The sequence below is a fragment of the Salmo salar genome, chromosome ssa02 (assembly GCF_905237065.1).
Source record: "Salmo salar chromosome ssa02, Ssal_v3.1, whole genome shotgun sequence".
Classification (NCBI taxonomy): Eukaryota; Metazoa; Chordata; class Actinopteri; order Salmoniformes; family Salmonidae; genus Salmo; species Salmo salar.
In genome coordinates, this window is record NC_059443.1 from 64199193 (window position 1) to 64226880 (window position 27688).

At 43.7% G+C, this 27688-nt stretch overlaps 1 protein-coding gene across 19 annotated transcripts in view; it reads left to right on the forward strand.

The window, feature by feature from the left end:
• Positions 1 to 322: 322 nt before the first annotated feature.
• The window catches only part of LOC106589946 (nuclear factor 1 X-type), a 166458-nt gene continuing 139092 nt past the window's right edge, over positions 323 to 27688 (forward strand). For 3 of the 19 annotated variants that reach the window (XM_045707817.1, XM_045707779.1, XM_045707777.1), the window contains exons 1-2: positions 370 to 1435; positions 19192 to 19275. In XM_045707817.1, coding sequence (XP_045563773.1) covers positions 1433 to 1435; positions 19192 to 19275 — 87 coding nt within the window. In that variant the 5' untranslated portion in view covers positions 370 to 1432. Of the gene's footprint in view, positions 1436 to 19191; positions 19276 to 25235; positions 25490 to 27688 lie in introns of those variants that run through there. The other 16 variants (XM_045707812.1, XM_045707820.1, XM_045707807.1 and 13 more) reach the window with 15 other exon arrangements.

Sequence of the window (27688 nt, forward strand, 5' to 3'; positions counted from 1 at the left end):
AAAGGCCGTGCATGGCCGTGCACACTCTGGTCACTTTAGAAACTTTCGCTGACCCAAATGACCTAGAAATACGTAATTATTTTTAGTGTTGGCATAGTTATTAGGTTTCTATCGACTGCAGTTCATTAATGTCACTATGAAACACAGGGGAAAGTTCCAAGTTGAACTAACTACCTGTCCTGACCTGACCAGGACTATTCCACTAGCCTACACCTGACACCTCTATCCCTTACTCATCTCCCTCTTTCTCTCTCCGTTCCTCTGCGGCTGGTAACGGTAGCGCAAGACAGTACAGGCAGCCCGTAATCCCCGCTGCCCGTGATTTAGCCCGAGCCCGCATAATGCTCCTAAACCCCCAGCTGCTACCCTGGCCACTTGCTCCCCGCGACAGACTGCGAACAGTTCGCGTTATTAATAATTCAACCAACTCGACGCTTCCACGAGACCACGACCGGCTGATCGCTCTGACCGGCCCCGACGCTAATAAGGCTATACAACTGCCCTCATTCTTATTCCATTTTAAAGGGACATTAACCTCCTTTTGTGTCGCTGATATTGGGGAATAAACCGCTATCAGTATTGATATTGGAACGTAGGCTACGGCTATCTCCTCAGCAGTCAGCATTTTACACGAGGATTTTTCGACAGGTCTTTGTTGCTGCGGTGTAGGCATTTTGGTATCTCGGCAATGCAATAACGATTTTGAAGACGTCTCTTTCATCTCGTACGCTTTGAGGAGGAGGAGGCGTGGGACCAGGGGACTCTCCGATTGTGGATCAAGAGTGAGAGAGGGGAACAAGGGGGAAGCAGAACGAGAAGACAGACAGTGGAGGAAGAGATTGGGGTGTTGGTGTTAGGTTGGATACACATTTTGGAAACGGGAGCAGAGAGCTGTTATTTTGAAGGAGGAGAAAATAAATAAACAAAAACTTACTTTCTATCTTATCTCCGTCCACACAGTATTTTACCTATTTGTGAGACGTTTGTTGGTGGTTCGGCGTCTCTCTCACGTCACTGATTAGTTGCAGAACTTTCTTTCACCGCTCGGTGTTGAAGGCAGCAGGACTTGGACTCGAACGTCTCCCGAACTTATTGGGCCGTCGACGAGCGTTGACGATGGATGCAACTTGTGCTAACAAGTGAAAAGAAGAATCCAGAATAACGAGGAGAAGTAGGGAGTCTGCTGCTACGCTGTCCTTCCTTTCCTTTTCTCTCGCAGAAGAGAAGACTAACTTTTTCAAATACCGTTTTCTGGGCCACAGGCCGACTTGTTTAAAGGACTTGTTTTTGCTTCCGGTAACACCGAAGAAAAAACAGAGTCGCGCTCTCTCGCCCTCTTCTCTCCCTCTCGCTCTCTCTCACTTTTTTTGGAAGCAGAATTTTTAAAGTAAAATGGGTCTTTGAGAGAGTTGGCACATCTCCCTGCGCTATAATGGTACGTGCTATGTAAATTAATATCATCACAGGAGAAAGCCTTTCAAACTATTGCCATATTATTTCTAAGGTTGATATGTAGAATACCTTTACACTTTAACAATATGTTATAATTATGTTACAATTAATTTAAGAGGGGACTTATTTGATTCACGTCAGTCAAAATCTACATCTCAGTCGAAAGAGGAGTATTTGTTATTGATTAGACTAATTACTTTAGTGCCTACAGGTGTATTATTGTATTATTTAAGTAATATTATTTTATTTCGTGTGTGACACTAAACGGTCAAAAGTGAAGCACCACAATGCAAGCCAAGCTCACCTGTCTCCCTGATGCTTGCTATAATTGTCTAGACAAGTGGTAACTACTCCGTTGTGTTACTGTGATGTGTCTGACTACCATAAACGGCTTATTATCCCACATTTATTTTCTCACGCTTTTTTAAAATTTAAACACGAATTTTGATTAAATGTAGGCCTGTTATTATTTATATTATAATTTATTATAACACATTATTTTACATTTATTATAACATTTATCATATTTAGCCTATAGGCCTATTATTTATTATTATCGAAGTCAAAATAAATATGAGGCTATATAAAAAAAAAAAATCCATTGAGAACAAAGTAGTCATCTGAATATAAAACCCATGTGATGACAAAGTGGCGGGATGCTGGGTCTATTCTGCGGTGGTTAGCCTACATCAAAAGGAATAACCAACGACGACAGCATGTTTTATCGTTCCAAGAGAGCAGTTTGACAGGCCAGAATATGGGACAGTGCGGGTGGTTCTTGTGTGTCGGAGACCAAATGTTCAATCTTTTAGAAGCTTCATTGTCTGGGGTACATCTCTTTCAAATGAAATAAATGTGTATTTGTTGTGTATGTATACACAGATTAGCAGATGTTAAAGCAAGCGCAGCGAAATGCTTTTGTTCCTAGCTCCAGCAGTGCAGCAAATGTCTAACAGTACAAAAGGCCTACTAATACACAAATAATCCCAATCTCTTTCTCTCTTTCTCCTACTTGCGGAATTGTCTTTTTTTTCCCCTGTAGCCGGTCGGTTGTATTTTCATCAATGGGTCGGCTAATTGAGTTGCGTAGGTGATGACACTTCATACAGGCTCACGAAAAGGGAGGGGGAAGCGGGAATAGATTTACCCTCAGTATTGTTGTGTTTATAGTTCATAGGCCCGTTCAAACCATCCAATGGATATCAGACTTGTTTTTTTGTTGTTGCCAGAAGCATGTGGTTACCTTACCACAAGCTATAATAATAATATGCTAATAATAACTAGAATAATATATGATATGAAATAAAATTTAATAGGATACTATATTAATAATATAGCCTAAAATATACAGCACATAACATACATTGTGTGTACAAAACATTAGGAACACCTGCTCTTTCCATGACATAGACTGACCAGGTGAAAGCTATGATCCCTTATTGATGTCACCTGTTAAATCCAATCAGTGTAGATGAAGGGGAGGAGACAGGTTAAAGAAGGATTTTTAAGCCTTGAGACAATTGAGACATGGATTGTGTGTGTGTACCATTCAGAGGGTGAATGGGCAGGGTACTGTATGGTAGTAGGTGCCAGGCGCACCGGTTTGAGTGTGTCAAGAACTGCAATGCTGCTGGGTTTTTCACACTCAACAGTTTCCTGTGTGTATCAAGAATGGTCCACCACCCACAGGACATCCAGACAATTTGACCCAACTGTGGGAAGCATTGGAGTCAACATGTGCCAGCATCCCTGTGGAACGCTTTCGACACCTTGTAGAGTCCATGCCCCGACGAGTTTAGGCTGTTCTGAGGGCAAAAGGGGAGTGCAACTCAATATTAGGAAGCTGTTCCTTTCCTTAACTCTGAGTGTTCCTAACCGCATTGGATTACCATTGTAATCTCTGTATCATAACTCTTCGTTAATATATGATTTGATATGTAAAGGGACAGATGCATTATACTTTTGATAGTTGTTCAGTTTTTAAATGTATTATCTGTTTTGTATACACTCAGTGTATATAGAAAAGTCATTATTATTCAAGAGGTCACTAATAATAATATATTTTAAGTCCATAGTTACCATTAATAAAAAAATGTCATTTTATGTGTATTATTCAGGCAGCATCAGTAATAATATACTGTAACCTACACTCCAGTTTCATTATGAGTTATATTGGTGTAGTCCTAGGCCTTCTCTTGAAGCCTGCTTTCTGAGGCAAACACCCACCTCTGAAATGTACTACTTGATAGGGTGTGTGGTGTGTGTCTGATGTGATTTGGCCGTACAGCACCAATCATTATTCAGTCTACACAGCCCGTCAGTCTGACTGGCTCTCATCTGCACACATGGAATCTCACATCACTGACTCTCAAACATACAAACATAATATGATCCATTAACAGTTTATACTGTAGGGCTGTGACAGTCATGGCATTTTGGATGATGGTAATTGGCCAGCCAAATGACCGTTGTCACCGTAATAACCGTTCAAGTAGCCCCATAGGAGCAAATAGGAGAAAAACAGGAAGTAAATATCTGTGCTAAAATATGCGGTGTGATTTGTTGATTCAACTCAACTGAAATTACAAAAAATACACTCCATTGCATCAGCCACATCAGTTAACATCATTTGAATGAACAGTCTACATTACCATAGAAATCATTGAGTGTACCCATGAGTTTAACAGTCAAATTGCCAGTGTTAGAGGTTCCAAGCCTGTTCTATTCATTCTGTTTCTATGTGCTGCTGCTGCATTGTGGAGGTCGTTGCCTAGGCAACCGAAGACTAGTTTGCTTGTTTCAGCAAGGAGCAACAAAGTTTCATCATGTTGTTAAGAGTCCGTGTTAAGCCCAAAACAGACTCATCTGCATGAATGCCCGGCCTTCCCGTCTTCAGTCAGCTGTTCGTTCCACACGAAACGTTTTATTTTAAAAAACGGTTATGGCGGTTATTTTACTTTCATGAGGGTCTTCATCCATGACCATATGGTAATTGTGCCAGCCCTACGTTAAAGGCAACTTAGTAAATACTGTAGAGCAGCATTTCTCAAACTCGATCCTCGAGATCCCAAAAGTGCACCCTTGGGGTTCCGATGACAGAGTTTGGGAAACCCCGCTATAGCAGGCCAGGGTTGTTAAAATAAGTTCCTGACAGATAGAAAAGTTGATCCTAACAAATAGTTAGTTCATGCATCAATGAGCACGATAATACAACACAAAACATCATTAACAGCATTGACTAGCTTTCCTGTAGTCTATATTGTGGTTATTATTAGTCTCCGATTTGGACTTGGAGCTGCCTCGTCTGTCAAGTGCAGTATTGTAATTGGTGAGTTGGCAAGGGGGTGTAAACCTTGACATCACATCATCACCATGACATTTGACTGATTTGAATATCTGGATTCTATTTCTATGGGCTCACCGTGTGTTACCATTATATGCCCCATTGAAACGTGTGTTACCATTATATGCCCCATTGAAACGTGTGTTACCATTATATGCCCCATTGAAACATGTGTTACCATTATATGACCCATTGAAACGTGTGTTATCATTATATGCCCCATTGAAACGTGTGTTACCATTATATGCCCCATTGAAACGTGTGTTACCATTATATGACCCATTGAAACGTGTGTTACCATTATATGACCCATTGAAACGTGTGTTACCATTATAAGACCCATTGAAACGTGTGTTACCATTATATGACCCATTGAAATGCTTGTGTTTTGTAATCTAATGCGTTGTGGTAACTCTCCCTGTGTTAGAGCTCAGAAGCAAATTACTCCCCAAGATCAGCCTATTGTGGGAAACAATGAGGTTATTGTAACCAGGAGAAACATTATTGTTGAGTGCACATACCACAGTGTGGTTTCACTAGTAAGTTACCACAGTGTGGTTTCACTAGTAAGTTACCACAGTGTGGTTTCACGTTGTTAGAGAGTGTGGTTTCACTAGTAAGTTACCACAGTGTGGTTTCACTAGTAAGTTACCACAGTGTGGTTTCACTAGTAAGTTACCACAGTGTGGTTTCACTAGTAAGTTACCACAGTGTGGTTTCACGTTGTTAGAGAGTGTGGTTTCACTAGTAAGTTACCACAGTGTGGTTTCACTAGTAAGTTACCACAGTGTGGTTTCACTAGTAAGTTACCACAGTGTGGTTTCACGTTGTTAGAGAGTGTGGTTTCACTAGTAAGTTACCACAGTGTGGTTTCACTAGTAAGTTACCACAGTGTGGTTTCACTAGTAAGAGTATCTCGGTAAAGACAGACATGTAGGGACAGAGTTATTGTGTTACATACATTAATACCACCCTTCTACTGTGTAACTAAATGTATAGTGTTGGCCTATAGGGATCTCCCTCACTACTGTGTAACTAAATATATAGTGTTGGCTTATATGGATCTCCCTCACTACTGTGAAACTAAATATATAGTGTTGGCTTATATGGATCTCCCTCACTACTGTGTAACTAAATGTATAGTGTTGGCCTATAGGGATCTCCCTCACTACTGTGTAACTAAATGTATAGTGTTGACCTATAGGGATCTCCCTCACTACTGTGTAACTAAATGTATAGTGTTGACCTATAGGGATCTCCCTCACTACTGTGTAACTAAATGTATAGTGTTGACCTATAGGGATCTCCCTCACTACTGTGTAACTAAATGTATAGTGTTGGCCTATAGGGATCTCCCTCACTACTGTGTAACTAAATGTATAGTGTTGACCTATAGGGATCTCCCTCACTACTGTGTAACTAAATGTATAGTGTTGGCCTATATGGGATCTCCCTCACTACATGGTGCTGGAGATACAGAATACTGGGTGGGTTATGCACGGTTTTGTTCCAGCCCACTTACACACCTGTGCTGGGCTGAAGTTGGAGACATGTGAAGGGAACAAGGACAGAAAGAAAGGAACAGCTTCCTTGGAGGAAACACAGCTACAATATATCTTTATTGATACAATACAGCCCTGGTATAAATACAATATATCTTTATTGATACTATAGAGCCCTGGTATAAATACAATAAATCCTTATTGATACAATACAGCCCTGGTATAAATACAATAAATCCTTATTGATACAATACAGCCCTGGTATAAATACAATATATCTGTATTGATACAATACAGCCCTGGTATAAATACAATATATCTGTATTGATACAATACAGCCCTGGTATAAATACAATAAATCCTTATTGATACAATACAGCCCTGGTATAAATAAAATATATCCTTATTGATACAATACAGCCCCGGTATAAATACAATATATCTGTATTGATACAATACAGCCCTGGTATAAATAAAATATATCCTTATTGATACAATACAGCCCTGGTATAAATGCAATATATCTGTATTGATACAATACAGCCCCGGTATAAATACAATATATCTGTATTGATACAATACAGCCCTGGTATAAATACAATATATCTGTATTGATACAATACAGCCCTGGTATAAATACAATATATCTTTATTGATACAATACAGCCCTGGTATAAATACAATATATCTGTATTGATACAATACAGCCCTGGTATAAATACAATATATCCTTATTGATACAATACAGCCCTGGTATAAATACATTATATCTTTATTGATACTATAGAGCCCTGGTATAAATACAATATATCTTTATTGATACTATAGAGCCCTGGTATAAATACAATATATCTTTATTGATACTATAGAGCCCTGGTATAAATACAATATATCCTTATTGATACAATACAGCCCTGGTATAAATACAATATATCTTTATTGATACAATACAGCCCTGGTATAGATACAATATATCTGTATTGAAACAATACAGCCCCGGTATAGATACAATATATCTTTATTGATACAATACAGCCCTGGTATAGCTACAATATATCTGTATTGATACAATACAGCCCCGGTATAGATACAATATATCTGTATTGATACAATACAGCCCTGGTATAAATACAATATATCTTTATTGATACAATACAGCCCCGGTATAGATACAATATATCTGTATTGATACAATACAGCCCTGGTATAAATACAATATATCTTTATTGATACTATAGAGCCCTGGTATAAATACAATATATCTTTATTGATACTATAGAGCCCTGGTATAAATACAATATATCTTTATTGATACTATAGAGCCCTGGTATAAATACAATATATCTTTATTGATACTATAGAGCCCTGGTATAAATACAATATATCTTTATTGATACTATAGAGCCCTGGTATAAATACAATATATCCTTATTGATACAATACAGCCCTGGTATAGATACAATATATCTGTATTGATACAATACAGCCCTGGTATAAATACAATATATCTTTATTGATACAATAGAGCCCCACATTAGAGGTGTCACAATACCCATTAAACTTAGCGGTCAAACAGGGAAATGGTTCCAATCCTTTTTCCACCATACATTTTTCCCATGAGAGATTTTATAAACACTTCAAATAAGGGCTGTGTTTCATGTAGGCTTACCCTGGCGTGACATTTTGATAACCATGTAAATCTCTCTCGGACAAGGTGACTTTTATCAATATATTCGTCTCTATTTACTCTCCGATTAGAAAATGCTAATTAGCATCAAAGTCGACATCAAGGAAAACTACCAATCCCTGTAAGCTCCAGCTCGTCATCTCTAGCTGACAGCTTTGCTAACAGTTATTGTGTCAATTTAAAACTTGCACAAGACGGTTCACAGAAATGCCCATTTAAAGAAATGTAGCCAGGTTTTATGGCTATTATGACTCATACTGTGGTACTCAATACAGACCTACTATAAATACAATGCATCTTTATTGATACAATACAGCCCTGTGCTAGAAGTTAGCTATTTGTTCCGTGGTGACGTTTCCCCTAGGGAGAAATGTAGGATCAGCTTTCTCTCCCCCAATCCTAACCTTAACCATTAGTGGAGGAAACGCTAAACTGATCTAAGATCAGCGTCTAGGCCGGGGGAACTTCACCCTACACCTAGCTACCTGTCTTGTCAATATTTGTCACCATGCCAGGTTTATAGTGCGTCTCTGGGGCGTGGCGGTGTACAGTAAGTCTGTCCTGCTGCCATGGAGTTCTGTATGAACTTGTTCACCCTGTCCTGTCTGCCTTGAACTCTTAGGATGCGAGGGATTTTCTACTCTATGTCAGTCAGTCAGTTAGTCAGGGTAAATGCTGGCCTCCATTGTCAATGCTTTATTCATTCAGCCACCCATATACTGTCAGTCACCCACACCACTCACACTTGTTATGGGTAACGGTACTTGTCGTGGCCACACAACACACGTCCACGTATGCACACACACACACACACACACACACACACACACACACACACACACACACACACACACACACACACACACACACACACACACACACACACACACACACACACACACACACACACACACACACACACAGCTATGTCTTACTATACTTGTGTGGACCAACAATTGATTCCCATTCAAAACGTTAACCTTATCCCCTAAACCTAACCTTAACTCCTAACCCTGAACCTAACCACTAACCCTAATTCTTACTCCTAACCCAATTTTTTTTTTACAAGTGACGACTGGCAAAATGTCCTCACTTCTCAGAAATGTAGGTGGTTTACTATTCTTTTGAGGACTTCTGGTACTCACAAGTATAGTAAACGTGTACACACACACACACACACACACACACACACACATAATGAATTGACACTGAAGTATTTTCTAAAGGAGTTTCTACACACCTACAGAATGTGTGTACTACATATTGCTCCAACCACAGTCTACTGTTGTGTAAACCTGCTATGCTATTAAGCAGAAAACAACATTCAGCACCACTCTGTCTTGGCTTCAACATCTGAACCCATTAAACTAATGTTAAACCCCCTAAAAGTGAACTGAAATAATTAGCACAGGCCCCATATCCATTCCAGAACCACACACACACACACACACACACACACACACAACCAATACTCACCCCCTCCTGCCTCCTCTTTCTCTGTTTTTCTTTTGTCCTCATCCCTCCCTCCTCCTCCCTCCTCCTCCCTACCTCCCTCCTCACCCCCCTGAGATAGCGGTGTGAAAAATCACATTTTTTCTACGTTTTCTCCCTGAGGTGGCTCTGGCAGGGATTCACATGCCTTTCATACACCCCCCCCCTCCCACACACACACACACACACACACACACACACACACACACACACACACACACACACACACACACACACACACACACACACACACTGGAACAGACCGGTTTCGGCCCAGCCTTTGATGTGCTTGCCATCTCATGCAGGTTGGCTTCCTTGGTTTATTGGTGTCTATGCATACGGCTGTGTGTGTGCGCACGCGCACGTGTGTATGGCTCTGTGTGTGTTTATTTGGCATTGGCATATCCCGGCCACCAAATTCATAATAATAAATAAAAACACTAATGCTGATAATAATTACTGGTTGTTAAAGAGAGAAACTGACAATGGCTGGATAGTTGTGATGACAGTTCTGCAGCCAGAATAACTGGTTTGGGAGAACAGCATGAACTATCAGGTGTGGTGTGTACTGTGCTAGGCAGCAATGTGTGTGAACGTGGAAGAGGATGTGTGGGTTTGTGGCTGTGTGTGCATGGGCACGTGTGTGTGTGTGTGTGTGTGTGTGTGTGTGTGTGTGTGTGTGTGTGTGTGTGTGTGTGTGGCCATTTGTGTGATTATTGATACGGTTCCAATAATTCACTTTTAAACTGAAGGGCTCAATGGAAGTGTGTGTGTGTGTGTGTGTGTGTGTGTGTGTGTGTGTGTGTGTGTGTGTGTGTGTGTGTGTGTGTGTGTGTGTGAGAGAGAGATTGTGTGTGTGTGTGAGAGAGATTGTGTGTGTGTGTGTGTGTGTGTGTGTGAGAGAGATTGTGTGTGTGTGTGTGTGTGTGTGTGTGTGAGAGAGAGATTGTGTGTGTGTGTGTGTGTGTGTGTGTGTGTGTGTGTGTGTGTGTGTGTGTGTGTGTGTGTGTGAGAGAGATTGTGTGTGTGTGTGAGAGAGATTGTGTGTGTGTGTGTGTGTGTGTGTGTGTGAGAGAGAGATTGTGTGTGTGACTGTGGTTATTAGTGTGTTCCAGTACAGGGTTTTGGAGATCTCACCTCCAGTTGGGCCATATGGTCCACAATACATCCCCACAAAGAATCTCTCTTTTGTCAGTTATACGAAGCCGGATGGCGATTTATTTAACCAACTGGATCTTCCCACAAAAGCATCCATCCTATATCCATCTCACGTCTTTGATATCAGATGGTTCAAAAAAATAAATGTCTCAATTAACACATTTGCATTGGGTTGGTGTTGGTGATCCACTTCCAAACAGGTCAGAGACTTTGTTTGCGTCCCAAGTGGCACCCTGTTCCCTTTATAGTGCACTATATTTGACCGGGGTCCATTGGGGTCCTGGTCAGAAGTAGTGCACCTTAAAGGGAGTAGGGTTCCATTTGGGACGAGGCCTCCGTTTCCAACGCCTTGGTCTCTTCCCTCTAAAATGTTAATTAGCCTGTGCTTTGAGATATTTCCGCTCAGGGCTGGCCATATGGACCCGGCATATGTTCTGTATATACAGTACAATATATCATTCATACATGGCTCAGGGATGAACATTGATAAGAGGAGATACATTTGGGACAGAACCGAAGGGGGATTGGTTCAGTACAAAGGGAGACAGTGTATTTTGGGGTCTGTGTTGTCCCTCCCTTGACAGGTGGAGAGCATGGTGTTGCTTCACCTTTATTCTAATGTGTAATGACAAGGTTTCCATGTGTTCCCCAATAGAAGGATGAGAAAGGTTTTCCTGTTGCGATCATTCAGCCATCCTTCAACATCCTTATTCTGTAACTGGGCTTTCTCCATCCAACTGCAGAACACCCTCTTTCACCAGGCCTAGTAGCATCCTCACACACACACACACACACACACACACACACACACACACACACACACACACACACACACACACACACACACACACACACACACACACACACACACACACACACACACACCAGTAAATGAGCAAGCAGCCAATTGGACCAGCCCATGTGCCCAGTGCCAACACGTAGCATTTTGGGTCCGGGCTTAGCCAATCAGAACAACTGACACTGTCTCTGCCCGGGACGTCCAATCACAGAGGGCCTGTGCACCTGGTGATGCATTAGGGGCCGGTTACAGTGTTAACAGTGGGCTTCAGCTCAGACAGTCAGACCCCCAGACACACACACACACACACACACACACACACACACACACACACACACACACACACACACACACACACACACACACACACACACACACACACACACAGGTGCCGTGGCTAAGGTCCATGAGGAGCACAGGCCAATAAGACCTGCTATCTAACACGTGTCCTGGCACTGGACTGGGCGGCAGCATCCCTTTCCCATCATGCATTGTGTTATCAGTGGGCCGCCTCTCCCTCCTTCTCCCTCTCCTTCTCTCCTTCTTATCCCAGCTCAGTGTTCTCCTCTCTCACTCCCTCTCCCGCTCTCTCCCCCTCCCCCTCCCTCCCCCCTTCTCTCTCTCTCTCCCCCTTTCTCTCAACAATGAGAACAGTGTGCCCACGTTAAAAACGAGGGCCTCACCGTAAAAATAACTTTATGTGCTAATAAAGATGATTAGAAATCACACAAGCCGCAAGAAATAAAAAAACGTTGTGGACACAGATTATACCTCCAATAGATGGAAGTAGGAGATAGAGAGTGAAAGAGAATATTTACATGTTAGTAGAGGGTCTTATGCAGAGGAACTTACAGGCACAATTAGGGTTCAGTGCCTTGCTCAAGGGCACATCGAAGTATTTTTTTACCTAGTTGGCTCTGGGATTGGAACCAGCAACCTTTCGTTTACTGGCCCAACTGGTAGGCTACCTGCCGCCTAGCAGGAAGGAGAGCGAGAATGAGGAATGGAGAGAGGGAAAGGCGAGAGCGTTCATTCCGAGTGGAGGGATATGAATAGCCTTTGTTTTCACCACAACTCAGGGTTGTGTGGTCTGCCAACGTCTGGCTCTTATTATGGGCTTTGTGTCGGCACTGCAAGTGGTGCGCACGTGTGTGTGTGTGTGTGTGTGTGTGTGTGTGTGTGTGTGTGTGTGTGTGTGTGTGTGTGTGTGTGTGTGTGTGTGTGTGTGTGTGTGTGTAATGTCAGAGGGCATGTACAAATGCATATATGTGTTAGTGATTATGTTTGCACTCGTGTGCTTATATTATATAAATATAATCTCAGTCTATCAGGTAGGCTTTTTCTGTGGAGCGGGTGGGGGGGGGGGTGAAGGCCAGGATGGCAACAGTGTGTGTGTTTCTTTCTCCTGGTCTATCTGGGAAAGTTGTGAAATTGAAATAGGATTTCAGGTTAGCTACATGGCTGTGGGATTTGGGCTCCAGCTAAACTGAGTGGAGTGGAGTGGGTTAGCCTGATCCAATCAACCACAGCAGAACTGAAAGGAAATGGAGCTGTATCTCACACACACACTGGAGCACAGACACAACACACACACACACACACACAACACACAACACACACACACATGTGGCCCTTGCCAGAGCCTTCCCTTCCTTTAGAATACAAATTAAGCTTCGCTGCATACAGAATAGTTAGTACACTTCCCCTCTAAATACAGAATAGTTAGTACACTTCCCCTCTAAAAACAGAATAGTTAGTACACTTCCCCTCTAAAAACAGAATAGTTAGTACACTTCCCCTCTAAATACAGAATAGTTAGTACACTTCCCCTCTAAATACAGAATAGTTAGTACACTTCACCTCTAAATACAGAATAGTTAGTACACTTCACCTCTAAATACAGAATAGTTAGTACACTTCCCCTCTAAATACAGAATAGTTAGTACACTTCCCCTCTAAATACAGAATATTTAGTACACTTCCCCTCTAAATACAGAATAGTTAGTACACTTCCCCTCTAAATACAGAATAGTTAGTACACTTCCCCTCTAAATACAGAATAGTTAGTACACTTCCCCTCTAAATACAGAATAGTTAGTACACTTCCCCTCTAAATACAGAATAGTTAGTACACTTCCCCTCTAAATACAGAATAGTTAGTACACTTCCCCTCTGAATACAGAATAGTTAGTATACTTCCCCTCTGAATACAGAATAGTTAGTACACTTCCCCTCTGAATACAGAATAGTTAGTACACTTCTCCTCTGAATACAGACTACTTAGTACACGTTCCCCTTGAATACTGACAAGTTTGGACACTTCTCCTCTGAATAAAGACGACTTATTACACTTCCCCTCTGAATACTGACTAGTTTGTGCACTTCCCCTCTGAATACAGACTAGTTACTACACTTCCCCTCTGAATACAGACTAGTTTGTGCACTTCCCCTCTGAATACAGACTAGTTAGTACACTTCCCCTCTGAATACAGACTAGTTAGTACACTTCCCCTTTGAATACAGACTAGTTAGTACACTTCCCCTCTGAATACAGACTAGTTAGTACATGTCCCCTCTGAATACTGACTAGTTAGTACACGTCCCCTCTAAATACAGACTAGTTAGTACACGTCCCCTCTGAATACTGACTAGTTAGTACACGTCCCCTCTGAATACAGACTAGTTAGTACACGTCCCCTCTGAATACAGACTAGTTAGTACACGTCCCCTCTGGATACAGACTAGTTAGTACACGTCCCCTCTGAATACTGATCAGTTAGTACACGTCCCCTCTGAATACAGACTAGTTAGTACACGTCCCCTCTGAATACTGATCAGTTAGTACACGTCCCCTCTGAATACAGACTAGTTTGTACACTTCCCCTCTGAATACAGACTAGTTAGTACACTTCCCCTCTGAATACAGACTAGTTAGTACACGTCCCCTCTGAATACTGACTAGTTTGTGCACTTCCCCTCTGAATACAGACTAGTTAGTACACTTCCCCTCTGAATACAGAGTAGTTAGTACACTTCCCCTTTGAATACAGACTAGTTAGTACACTTCCCCTTTGAATACAGACTAGTTAGTACACGTCCCCTCTGAATACTGACTAGTTAGTACACGTCCCCTCTAAATACAGACTAGTTAGTACACGTCCCCTCTGAATACAGACTAGTTAGTACACATCCCCTCTGAATACAGACTAGTTACTACACGTCCCCTCTGAATACTGACTAGTTAGTACACGTCCCCTCTGAATACTGACTAGTTAGTACACGTCCCCTCTGAATACAGACTAGTTAGTACACGTCCCCTCTGAATACAGACTAGTTAGTACACGTCCCCTCTGAATACAGACTAGTTAGTACACGTCCCCTCTGAATACAGACTAGTTAGTACACGTCCCCTCTGAATACAGACTAGTTAGTACACGTCCCCTCTGAATACAGACTAGTTAGTACACTTCCCCTCTGAATACTGACTAGTTAGTACACTTCCCCTCTGAATACAGACTAGTTAGTACACGTCCCCTCTGAAAACAGACTAGTTAGTACACGTCCCCTCTGAATACTGACCAGTTAGTACACGTCCCCTCTGAATACAGACTAGTTAGTACACGTCCCCTCTGAATACAGACTAGTTACTACACGTCCCCTCTGAATACAGACTAGTTAGTACACGTCCCCTCTGAAAACAGACCAGTTAGTACACGTCCCCTCTGAATACTGATCAGTTAGTACACGTCCCCTCTGAATACAGACTAGTTAGTACACATCACCTCTGAATACAGACTAGTTACTACACGTCCCCTCTGAATACTGACTAGTTAGTACACGTCCCCTCTGAATACTGACTCGTTAGTACACGTCCCCTCTGAATACTGACTAGTTAGTACACGTCCCCTCTGAATACAGACTAGTTAGTACACGTCCCCTCTGAATACAGATCAGTTAGTACACGTCCCCTCTGAATACAGACTAGTTAGTACACGTCCCCTCTGAATACAGACTAGTTAGTACACTTCCCCTCTGAATACAGACTAGTTAGTACACGTCCCCTCTGAATACAGACTAGTTAGTACACGTCCCCTCTGAATACTGATCAGTTAGTACACGTCCCCTCTGAATACTGACTAGTTAGTACACGTCCCCTCTGAATACAGACTAGTTAGTACACATCCCCTCTGAATACAGACTAGTTAGTACACGTCCCCTCTGAATACAGACTAGTTAGTACACGTCCCCTCTGAATACTGATCAGTTAGTACACGTCCCCTCTGAATACAGACTAGTTAGTACACGTCCCCTCTGAATACAGACTAGTTAGTACACTTCCCCTCTGAATACAGACTAGTTAGTACACTTCCCTTCTGAATACAGACTAGTTAGTACACGTCCCTCTCTGAATACAGACTAGTTAGTACACGTCCCCTCTAAATACTGACCAGTTAGTACACGTCCCCTCTGAATACAGACTAGTTAGTACACATCCCCTCTGAATACAGACTAGTTACTACACGTCCCCTCTGAGTACTGACTAGTTAGTACACGTCCCCTCTGAATACAGACTAGTTAGTACACGTCCCCTCTGAATACTGATCAGTTAGTACACGTCCCCTCTGAATACAGACTAGTTAGTACACATCCCCTCTGAATACAGACTAGTTACTACACGTCCCCTCTGAATACAGACTAGTTAGTACACGTCCCCTCTGAATACTGACTAGTTAGTACACGTCCCCTCTGAATACTGACTAGTTAGTACACGTCCCCTCTGAATACAGACTAGTTAGTACACGTCCCCTCTGAATACAGACTAGTTAGTACACGTCCCCTCTGAATACAGACTAGTTAGTACACGTCCCCTCTGAATACAGACTCGTTAGTACACGTCCCCTCTGAATACTGACTAGTTAGTACACGTCCCCTCTGAATACAGACTAGTTAGTACACGTCCCCTCTGAATACTGACTAGTTAGTACACGTCCCCTCTGAATACAGACTAGTTAGTACACGTCCCCTCTGAATACAGACTAGTTAGTACACGTCCCCTCTGAATACTGATCAGTTAGTACACGTCCCCTCTGAATACAGACTAGTTAGTACACGTCCCCTCTGAATACAGACTAGTTAGTACACTTCCCCTCTGAATACAGACTAGTTAGTACACGTCCCCTCTGAATACAGACTAGTTAGTACACGTCCCCTCTGAATACTGATCAGTTAGTACACGTCCCCTCTGAATACTGACTAGTTAGTACACGTCCCCTCTGAATACAGACTAGTTAGTACACATCCCCTCTGAATACAGACTAGTTAGTACACGTCCCCTCTGAATACAGACTAGTTAGTACACGTCCCCTCTGAATACTGATCAGTTAGTACACGTCCCCTCTGAATACAGACTAGTTAGTACACGTCCCCTCTGAATACAGACTAGTTAGTACACTTCCCCTCTGAATACAGACTAGTTAGTACACTTCCCTTCTGAATACAGACTAGTTAGTACACGTCCTCTCTGAAAACAGACTAGTTAGTACACGTCCCCTCTGAATACTGATCAGTTAGTACACGTCCCCTCTGAATACAGACTAGTTAGTACACATCCCCTCTGAATACAGACTAGTTACTACACGTCCCCTCTGAATACTGACTAGTTAGTTCACGTCCCCTCTGAAAACAGACTAGTTAGTACACGTCCCCTCTGAATACTGATCAGTTAGTACACGTCCCCTCTGAATACAGACTAGTTAGTACACATCCCCTCTGAATACAGACTAGTTACTACACGTCCCCTCTGAATACTGACTAGTTAGTACACGTCCCCTCTGAATACTGACTAGTTAGTACACGTCCCCTCTGAATACAGACTAGTTAGTACACGTCCCCTCTGAATACAGACTAGTTAGTACACGTCCCCTCTGAATACAGACTAGTTAGTACACGTCCCCTCTGAATACAGACTAGTTAGTACACGTCCCCTCTGAATACAGACTAGTTAGTACACGTCACCTCTGAATACAGACTAGTTAGTACACTTCCCCTCTGAATACTGACTAGTTAGTACACGTCCCCTCTGAGTACAGACTAGTTAGTACGCGTCCCCTCTGAATACAGACTAGTTAGTACACGTCCCCTCTGAATACTGACTAGTTAGTACACGTCCCCTCTGAATACAGACTAGTAATTACACGTCCCCTCTGAATACAGACTAGTTAGTACACGTCCCCTCTGAATACAGACTAGTTAGTACACGTCCCCTCTGAATACAGACCAGTTAGTACACGTCCCCTCTGAATACTGATCAGTTAGTACACGTCCCCTCTGAATACAGACTAGTTAGTACACGTCCCCTCTGAATACAGACTAGTTAGTACACGTCCCCTCTGAATACAGACTAGTTAGTACACGTCCCCTCTGAATACTGACTCGTTAGTACACGTCCCCTCTGAATACTGACTAGTTAGTACACGTCCCCTCTGAATACAGACTAGTTAGTACACGTCCCCTCTGAATACTGATCAGTTAGTACACGTCCCCTCTGAATACAGACTAGTTAGTACACGTCCCCTCTGAATACAGACTAGTTAGTACACATCCCCTCTGAATACAGACTAGTTAGTACACATCCCCTCTGAATACAGACTAGTTAGTACACGTCCCCTCTGAATACAGACTAGTTAGTACACTTCCCCTCTGAATACAGACTAGTTAGTACACGTCCCCTCTGAATACAGACTAGTTAGTACACGTCCCCTCTGAATACTGATCAGTTAGTACACGTCCCCTCTGAATACTGACTAGTTAGTACACGTTCCCTCTAAATACAGACTAGTTAGTACACATCCCCTCTGAATACAGACTAGTTAGTACACGTCCCCTCTGAATACAGACTAGTTAGTACACGTCCCCTCTGAATACTGATCAGTTAGTACACGTCCCCTCTGAATACAGACTAGTTAGTACACGTCCCCTCTGAATACTGACTAGTTAGTACACGTCCCCTCTGAATACAGACAAGTTAGTACACATCCCCTCTGAATACTGACTAGTTAGTACACGTCCCCTCTGAATACAGACTAGTTAGTACACGTCCCCTCTGAATACAGACCAGTTAGTACACGTCCCCTCTGAATACAGACTAGTTAGTACACGTCCCCTCTGAATACAGACTAGTTAGTACACGTCCCCTCTGAATACAGACTAGTTAGTACATGTCCCCTCTGAATACAGACTAGTTAGTACATGTCCCCTCTGAATACAGACTAGTTAGTACACTTACCAGACAGGACGGATTTTGGGAAACCTTGTTCTAGGGGATAATATTAAAATGTAATCAAAGCTGTGATCGGTGCCAACCTCATGGTGAGCAAGGTGAACAATAGAATAATTAACTGCCTGTTCATAATCCTTCTGTGGTTGTTCTTTAATTGTTTCTTGTGTTCTGTATGTTAATTTGTTAATCTATAATCAAAATGGGAGAAGAAAAACTATGTGAGGAACAGAATGTTTCACTAGTAAAACAAAAAGGCGTTCTCTATAGTACCAAATCCTTGAACGGGAGCTGCTTTTCCCAGAATTATTCAGACTGCTTAACGATAAGCCTGAAACTACTTGTAATGTAATTCACTAACACACCACTGCAATTTAGGCCTTCAAATGTGATGTGTGTGTTGTTATGTTATGTTGTGTTATGTTATGTTATGTATAGAAATCCAATCAACAATGAATGAAAGAATGAATTATTGCGTTTCAGGCCACTGACACGTACCTGGTGAATGAAGACCCATCCAGAGGCCCCGGGATGCCCGAGTGTTTTCTCGTGTCTGATTCCTACAGAGTATGTACACACACACACACACACACACACACACACACACACACACACACACACACACACACACACACACACACACACACACACACACACACACACACACACACACACACACACACACACACTATCTCCCTACAACCTGTTACCTTCACTACAACTGCCACTATAGTTTTTTCTTTACCAGGGCCCAGAATATATATATTTATCAAAATATTTATGTATATTTATCAAAATATAAATATATACAAATATATCAGGTCATTCCATGATATGGCCATTGCATCATGGAGTGAAAACGTCCACATCAGGTTCAGCATTCAAAATATATAATGTACATATTCATGTTTCATTTATACACATATCGTACTTACTATTCACAGTACAGTACACTGTTTTCCCTTCTGTTACTTCTTTACTTTGACAGTCTGAGCCTTGTATATTCACATGTACATACCTGGGACTATTCTACATGTCTACATGTGTAATGTCTCTGCACAGTAACAGAGACGTTATTGTTTTTGTCCTCGCTACATTCCCTCTGCTTTTCTTTCTGAAGGTCTCTGACTCCAGCCACCTGTCTGGCACGTTGAGCGTGCTAATGATTTTATCAATATGCTACATCACCTTCCAGTATGTAATAGCCAAGCCACAGGCCATGGTAAACGACAAGTATGGGTACTGCTGTACTCCTTCAGTGTGTAGAAAGAAGAAACGGCAAGGCCCTAACACACACACACACACCAACCGCGAGGCCCTAACACACACACACCAACCATGAGGCCCTAACACACACACACACACCAACCATGAGGTCCTAACACACACACACACACACACCAACCGCAAGGCACTAACACACACACACACACCAACCGCGAGGCCCTAACACACACACACCAACCATGAGGCCCTAACACACACACACACACCAACCGAGGGCGAGGCCCTAACACACACACACACACACACACACACACACACACACACACACACACACACACATACACACACACACCAACCGCGAGGCACTAACACACACACCAACCATGAGGTCCTAACACACACACACACACACACACACACCAACCGCGAGGCACTAACACACACACACACACACACCAACCGCGAGGCACTAACACACACACACACCAACCGCGAGGCACTAACACACACACACACACACCAACCGCGAGGCACTAACACACACACACACACCAACCGCGAGGCACTAACACACACACACACCAACCGCGAGGCACTAACACACACACACACACCAACCGCGAGGCCCTAACACACACACACACACCAACCGCAGGCACTAACACACACACACCAACCGCGAGGCACTAACACACACACACACACCAACCGCGAGGCACTAACACACACACACACACCAACCGCGAGGCCCTAACACACACACACCAACCATGAGGTCCTAACACACACACACACACACACCAACCGCGAGGCACTAACACACACACACACACACACCAACCGCGAGGCACTAACACACACACACACCAACCGCGAGGCACTAACACACACACACACAACCGCGAGGCACTAACACACACACACACACCAACCGCGAGGCACTAACACACACACACACACCAACCGCGAGGCACTAACACACACACACACAACCAACCGCGAGGCACTAACACACACACACACCAACCGCGAGGCACTAACACACACACACACACCAACCGCGAGGCACTAACACACACACACACACCAACCGCGAGGCACTAACACACACACACACACACACAACCGCGAGGCACTAACACACACACACACACCAACCGTGAGGCACTAACACACACACACACACCAACCGAGGCACTAACACACACACACACACACCAACCGCGAGGCACTAACACACACACACACACCAACCGTGAGGCACTAACACACACACACCAACCGCGAGGCACTAACACACACACACACACCAACCGCGAGGCACTAACACACACACACACACACACCAACCATGAGGTCCTAACACACACACACACCAACCGTGAGGCACTAACACACACACACACACCAACCGCGAGGCACTAACACACACACACACACCAACCGCGAGGCACTAACACACACACACACACCAACCGCGAGGCCCTAACACACACACACACACCAACCGCGAGGCACTAACACACACACACCAACCGCGAGGCACTAACACACACACACACACCAACGCGAGGCACTAACACACACACACACACCAACCGCGAGGCCCTAACACACACACACCAACCATGAGGTCCTAACACACACACACACACACACACCAACCGCGAGGCACTAACACACACACACACACACACACACACCAACCGCGAGGCACTACACACACACACACCAACCGCGAGGCACTAACACACACACACACCAACCGCGAGGCACTAACACACACACACACACACCAACCGCGAGGCACTAACACACACACACACACCAACCGCGAGGCACTAACACACACACACACCAACCGCGAGGCACTAACACACACACCAACCGCGAGGCACTAACACACACACACACACCAACCGCGAGGCACTAACACACACACACACACACACCAACCGAGGCACTAACACACACACACACCAACCGTGAGGCACTAACACACACACACACACCAACCGCGAGGCACTAACACACACACACACACCAACCGCGAGGCACTAACACACACACACACACACACACCAACCGCGAGGCCCTAACACACACACACACACCAACCGTGAGGCCCTAACACACACACACCAACCGTGAGGCCCTAACACACACACACACACCAACCGTGAGGCCCTAACACACACACACACCAACCGTGACGCCCTAACACACACACACACACACACAACCGTGAGGCCCTAACACACACACACCAACCGCTAGGCACTAACACACACACACACACACCAACCGCGAGGCCCTAAATATCGTTAGATGACATATGGTTTTCCCATGTGCTTTTAAATGGCAGATTTAGCCTGTGGGTTTGGGGGGTTTGAGGTAACTTACTAACGGTCAAAACGGGTTGTTTGATGCATGGGAGTGTGTGTGTGTGTGTGTGTGTGTGTGTGTGTGTGTGTGTGTGTGTGTGTGTGTGTGTGTGTGTCTGTGGGAGTTTGGATGAGAATGGAATCAGAATTCAGAATTCCCTTCATTTTGGGGCTCTAGAACTCCTGGGTTGTTAGTGGTTGTGGTGAGAGGATCTGTTAAGACAACAACCTGTGATGAATACTGAGATGGCCTGCGTCCCAAATGGCAACTTATCCCCTACACAGTGCGCTACTTTTGTCCAGAACCCTATGGGCCCTTGTCTAAAGTAGTGCCCTATATAGGGAATAGGGTGTCATTTGGGTCACCGCCAGAGAGAGGGATTGAGACAGCCAAGGAGAGAAGGAAAGAGTGAGAGCCAGAGAGAGAGAGGAATAGAGAGCCAGAGAGAGAGATATAGAGGGAGAGATGAAGAGCAAGAGAGAGAGAGAGAGAGAGAGAGAGAGAGAGAGAGAGAGAGAGAGAGAGAGAGAGAGGGAGATGGAGAGCCAGAGAGAGAGATGGAGAGAGAGAGAGCGAGAGAGAGAGAGAGAGAGAGAGAGAGAGAGAGAGAGAGAGAGAGAGAGAGAGAGAGAGAGAGAGAGAGGGAGAGCCAAAGAGGGAGATGGAGAGAGAGAGGGAGATGGCGAGAGAGAGGGAGATGGCGAGCCAAAGAGGGAGATGCAGAGAGAGGGAGATGGAGAGAGGGAGATGAAGAGAGAGGGAGAGCCAGAGAGGGAGATGGAGAGAGAGGGAAAGGGAGATGAAGAGAGAGGGAGAGGGAGAGAGGGAGATGAAGAGAGAGGGAGAGCCAGAGAGGGAGATGGAGAGAGAGAGAGAGAGAGAGAGAGAGAGAGCCAGAGAGGGAGATGGAGAGAGAGAGAGAGAGAGAGAGAGAGAGCCAGAGAGGGAGATGGAGAGAGAGGGAGAGCCAGAGAGGAAGATGGAGAGAGAGAGGGAGAGCCAGAGAGGGAGATGGAGAGAGAGGGAGAGCCAGAGAGGGAGATGGTGAGAGCCAGAGAGGGAGAGGGAGAGAGAGGGAGAGACAGAGAGGGAGAGCCAGAGAGGGAGATGGAGAGAGAGGGAGAGCCAGAGAGGGAGATGGAGAGAGAGGGAGAGCCAGAGAGGGAGAGGGAGAGAGCCAGAGCACAAAGACTAGGAGTGGTTGGGTCTGTGCCGCAGGGTGTGGTGAGGAGAGGGGGATTTGGAATTGGATCCCCCCTCTCTGATTTCCCCTCACTTTTTCTCTCTCTGATTCTCTCAATCTATATTTCTGTCTCTTCTGCTCTCTTTAATTGGCCACAGAGTGTGGTGTAGCATAGTGTGTGTGTGTGTGTGTGTGTGTGTGTGTGTGTGTGTGTGTGTGTGTGTGTGTGTGTGTGTGTGTGTGTGTGTGTGTGTGTGTGTGTGTGTGTGTGTGTGTGTGTGTGTGTGTGTGTGTGTGTGTGTGTGTGTGTATGAATGCGTGCGTGCATATGTGCATGTTCTCTGTTGTGTGTGTTCTGTAGGGGCTGCATAGCATTCCTAATGCACAGTGCTGCATGTGGCTGAGGTCTCGTAATTCTACTGGGCTTCAACGGCTCCCAGAAACTCAACTTGGCGCTCGTGCTCCAGGGTGACTTCAAACCCTCCAAAACCGCACCCCTACACACACACACACACACACACACACACACACACACACACACACACACACACACACACACACACACACACACACACACATACAGACGTACGTGTGCACACACACACACACACACACACACACACACACACACACACACACACACACACACATACAGACGTACGTGTGCACACACACACACAGACAGACAGACACACATACAAATTGAACACATTCTCCTACCTCACCTCAAGGGTGAATTGGCGGGATGCAGGAGAAGCAGGGTAATTGACAGGGTGTGTGTGTGCATCATATGCTCTCCCTGCAGCTATACATACAGAACGTGAGGTTGACCCGAGATGATCAACCAGCTGAACATGGACCAGGGTGTTTAAGGATAAGCCAGCCAGTCAGTCAGTCAGTCAGTCAGTCAGCCAGCCAGCCAGTCGTTGATTAAAAACAGAACTATGTTCTCTTCAGACAACACAAGTCCAATTGTGGCTGACTCTTAAACAGTCTTTCTATTAGCCTGTAGATGACTATAACAGAAGGCTGGGGTTAAAGAGGTTTGGTGTTCTGTAGTACTGTAGTTAGGTCCCCTTATACATATATACAGTAATAGGATATTTCACCGATGCTTTTATACAAAGTGACTTACAGATGTAGGATCTTAATTTGATCACTCTTTTGTTCTTGATAATTTTGTATTGTGACAATATAGGTCGAATTAAGATCTTACATCTGTACATACATTGAACATTATACCCACTACCAGAAGAAGAAATGGTAGGCTTACGTAATGTTGAGTGGCTCTGGTAGTTGTGAGATGTGTGGTTTGTAAGTGCTGGCCACCCCTGTTTGATTGGAGTGGTGCTGTCTATACCCTATTGTTCGAGTGGGCTACACTTTATATTACTATGTGTGTGAGAAAGATGTTTGAATGCCTGTCGCGCGCACACACACACACACACACAAATGCACTAATAATGGGTCATGTGCATGACTATGATGAGTGAGGGACCCTGTAATTGACCAACCTGTCTTTAACAGCCAGTGAAATACCAATTGACAACTTTAAAACATGATGGCAAGTAAGGACTTGGCAGTTGGCACGATCAGGGTTAGTAGCTGTTTCAACGTTATAATTGCGGTCAATGTTGGTTGATGTTTTAAGTTTTATTTTTTCTCTATCCAACTCCAACATGATCACATCTTTATAAAGCTCGAAGATTTACATCTGAATATTTGATAGGGAAACGGAGGGAGAGAGAAGGGGGGAGTGTGTGTCAGAAAGAGTTCACAAACTTTCCCCCAAAGTTTGTGTAGGCTTTCACTTTCAGCTCTCGAGGCGGGGTTAGTGGTACAGCATAGAGTGAGCGGAGCGGCACAGCGGAGCGTTTTGCAATGCAGTACCACATGCAGCGGACTTCCAACTTCTATCCAACTTGAATAAGATTCCACTTTATGAACTCTAAAATAACCATGTACTCCCCTTACTGCTTGACACAGGTAAAAACTCTACTTTTCTTTGGTATCCTGCCTCCACTTTAGCTCTCCGGATGTTGTTGGTTTTTAATGTTGTCGTTGTCCATGTACGGTGCCGCTTGTCAATAATGAGGTTTTAGGGACCTTTTCGCTATCCGCTCGTTTCAGATGGTGTGTTCGGCTTCTCTCCGCTCTCTGTCCCTCTTCCCCTTTGATGGCATCTCTCCAACAGGCTTTCTTGTGCGTTTCATTACACATGGTTAGAAGAGAAAATGGCGCTTCTCCTGAATGTATTTTATATCAAAAGGAGGGGAGAGAAGAGCTCAGGGGGGAATGGGGCTCGCGCTATTCCTACATTGGTCGCTTGTTATGCCGTCCTATAGCTATTTAAAAACACAACAATTACACAACAATATCAACTAAGTAAAAGAACCAGAATTGAATGTATTAGTTTTGGAGTACTTTTCCATGGAAATGAACGATCTTTCTAACTTTGGTGCGATAGTTGTGGTGGCTATGGAGGTGTTTGAGCGACTGTCACTGTGCTTGTCATTCAACCCACACGACAGCTGTACCCGGGCTCTCAGCTTTAGGCTTCTGTTCTGTTGTCACATGAACATGCCCGTATAGAGTTAGTTGAAATATAGTTTTACATTTCCAATCGATAAATGTCGTTTTTAGGTTGATAAGGACAGAAGGAAAGGTGTATTATTTCGGAGGACGGCGGGAATGCATGCCCGTTTTCCCTCAATATTGGATTGTGTTGGGGTCACAATTGTAGCACGTATACTTGTAGATTCCTTGTATGTAATCGAGTATGGGGAAAGTTATCGGGCTATAGTTTTCTTTAATTTGACACAACTGAAGCAACATCACACGCCTAGACAATGAAGGGGAGAAATATGCCATTTAACTATGAGGACTTTATAGGCCTTTGACACCTGACTGTATAGGCCTGATGAGAACGTTTGTAAAGGTTGCTTGCTTTATTTTAGTTGATATTTGCTTGTTTAACGAGATACCTTTACGGCAGAATACGGGTGAATACATAGGCCTACATGAGCGAGTGTTGGTTTTGATATTATTATTGTGGACGGCAAAGGCAAGAAATGAAATGGCAATGCCGTTGTGCGTAAATGTAAGGTGGTATTTATTAATATAGGCCTAACATTGAGGCCTTTCCCTCCGTTGGTTTGGAATTCAGATATGTGTTGACAGTGGTTGGAGAATAAAGTATTGTAGGCTACATTTAACAATTATATACTGATACAACATGTAGTATTTTAGAAATAAAAAATATGGCACACAAGGAAGCGATTTTGGATCATATGCTTGGATAATGTGTTTATGCATTTGAAACAGTTTTGTTGCTGACAAGTCATTGCATTATATGAAGGCCTATTTATCTAACTGGAAAATGACTAATCTGAGTGACTGTTTGATTTATTTCAGATGAAAATCTTAAAATTAGGTCACAGTGCAATTTACTGGCCCGTTTTACTGGAATCAGTTTCGTAGCCTCGTGACAGCAGGCCTATGCTGCTAATATGCATATGTAATAACAACAGAACACATATAATTTTATTAATTTACTTTAAAAAACATGTAAACTTTGATTAAGAATTTGGATGTGTATATCTGGACTTCACTGTAGCCGTCTGAGAAAAGCGTTTGAGCGCGCACGGAGCGGTGCGAATTTCACCTTCAACTGAGAAGTGCAGGGCAGGACCGGCAGGACCGAACTTGTTTTCCCCTTGAAGCTCAACGGAAGTAGCTTACAGACAGACAGTAAGCCTATTATACACTTAGATTTGAATATTGCCTTAAATGTCACAATCTCAGCACTCGTTTCACTCTTCCTTTGTCTGGTGGTCCCATAGGCTGTAGGGCTACCTCTTCTAAAAATGCATGACTATTATAACGGGTTTTTTTGTGTTTTTTTTCAGTGTGCGTCTTGATGTTCTGTTTTGTTTAGTCTTTTACCACTATTATTGTATGCTAAACTATAGCCTATATAGCCGTGCAGTAGGCCACGGGGCCTTAGCTCTTTTCTCAGTATTGTCTATATGCCTTACTTGTGGCTGAGGTTGAATTGAACATTTTTTAATTGCATCTCTGACTTAATTTTAATAGGATAATTAACGAAATGCATATTATTTTACCAACACGCAAGTGCTTACAAGCATATTAGTCCAGATTCCAGACGCGGCCTTCTCAGCTTTG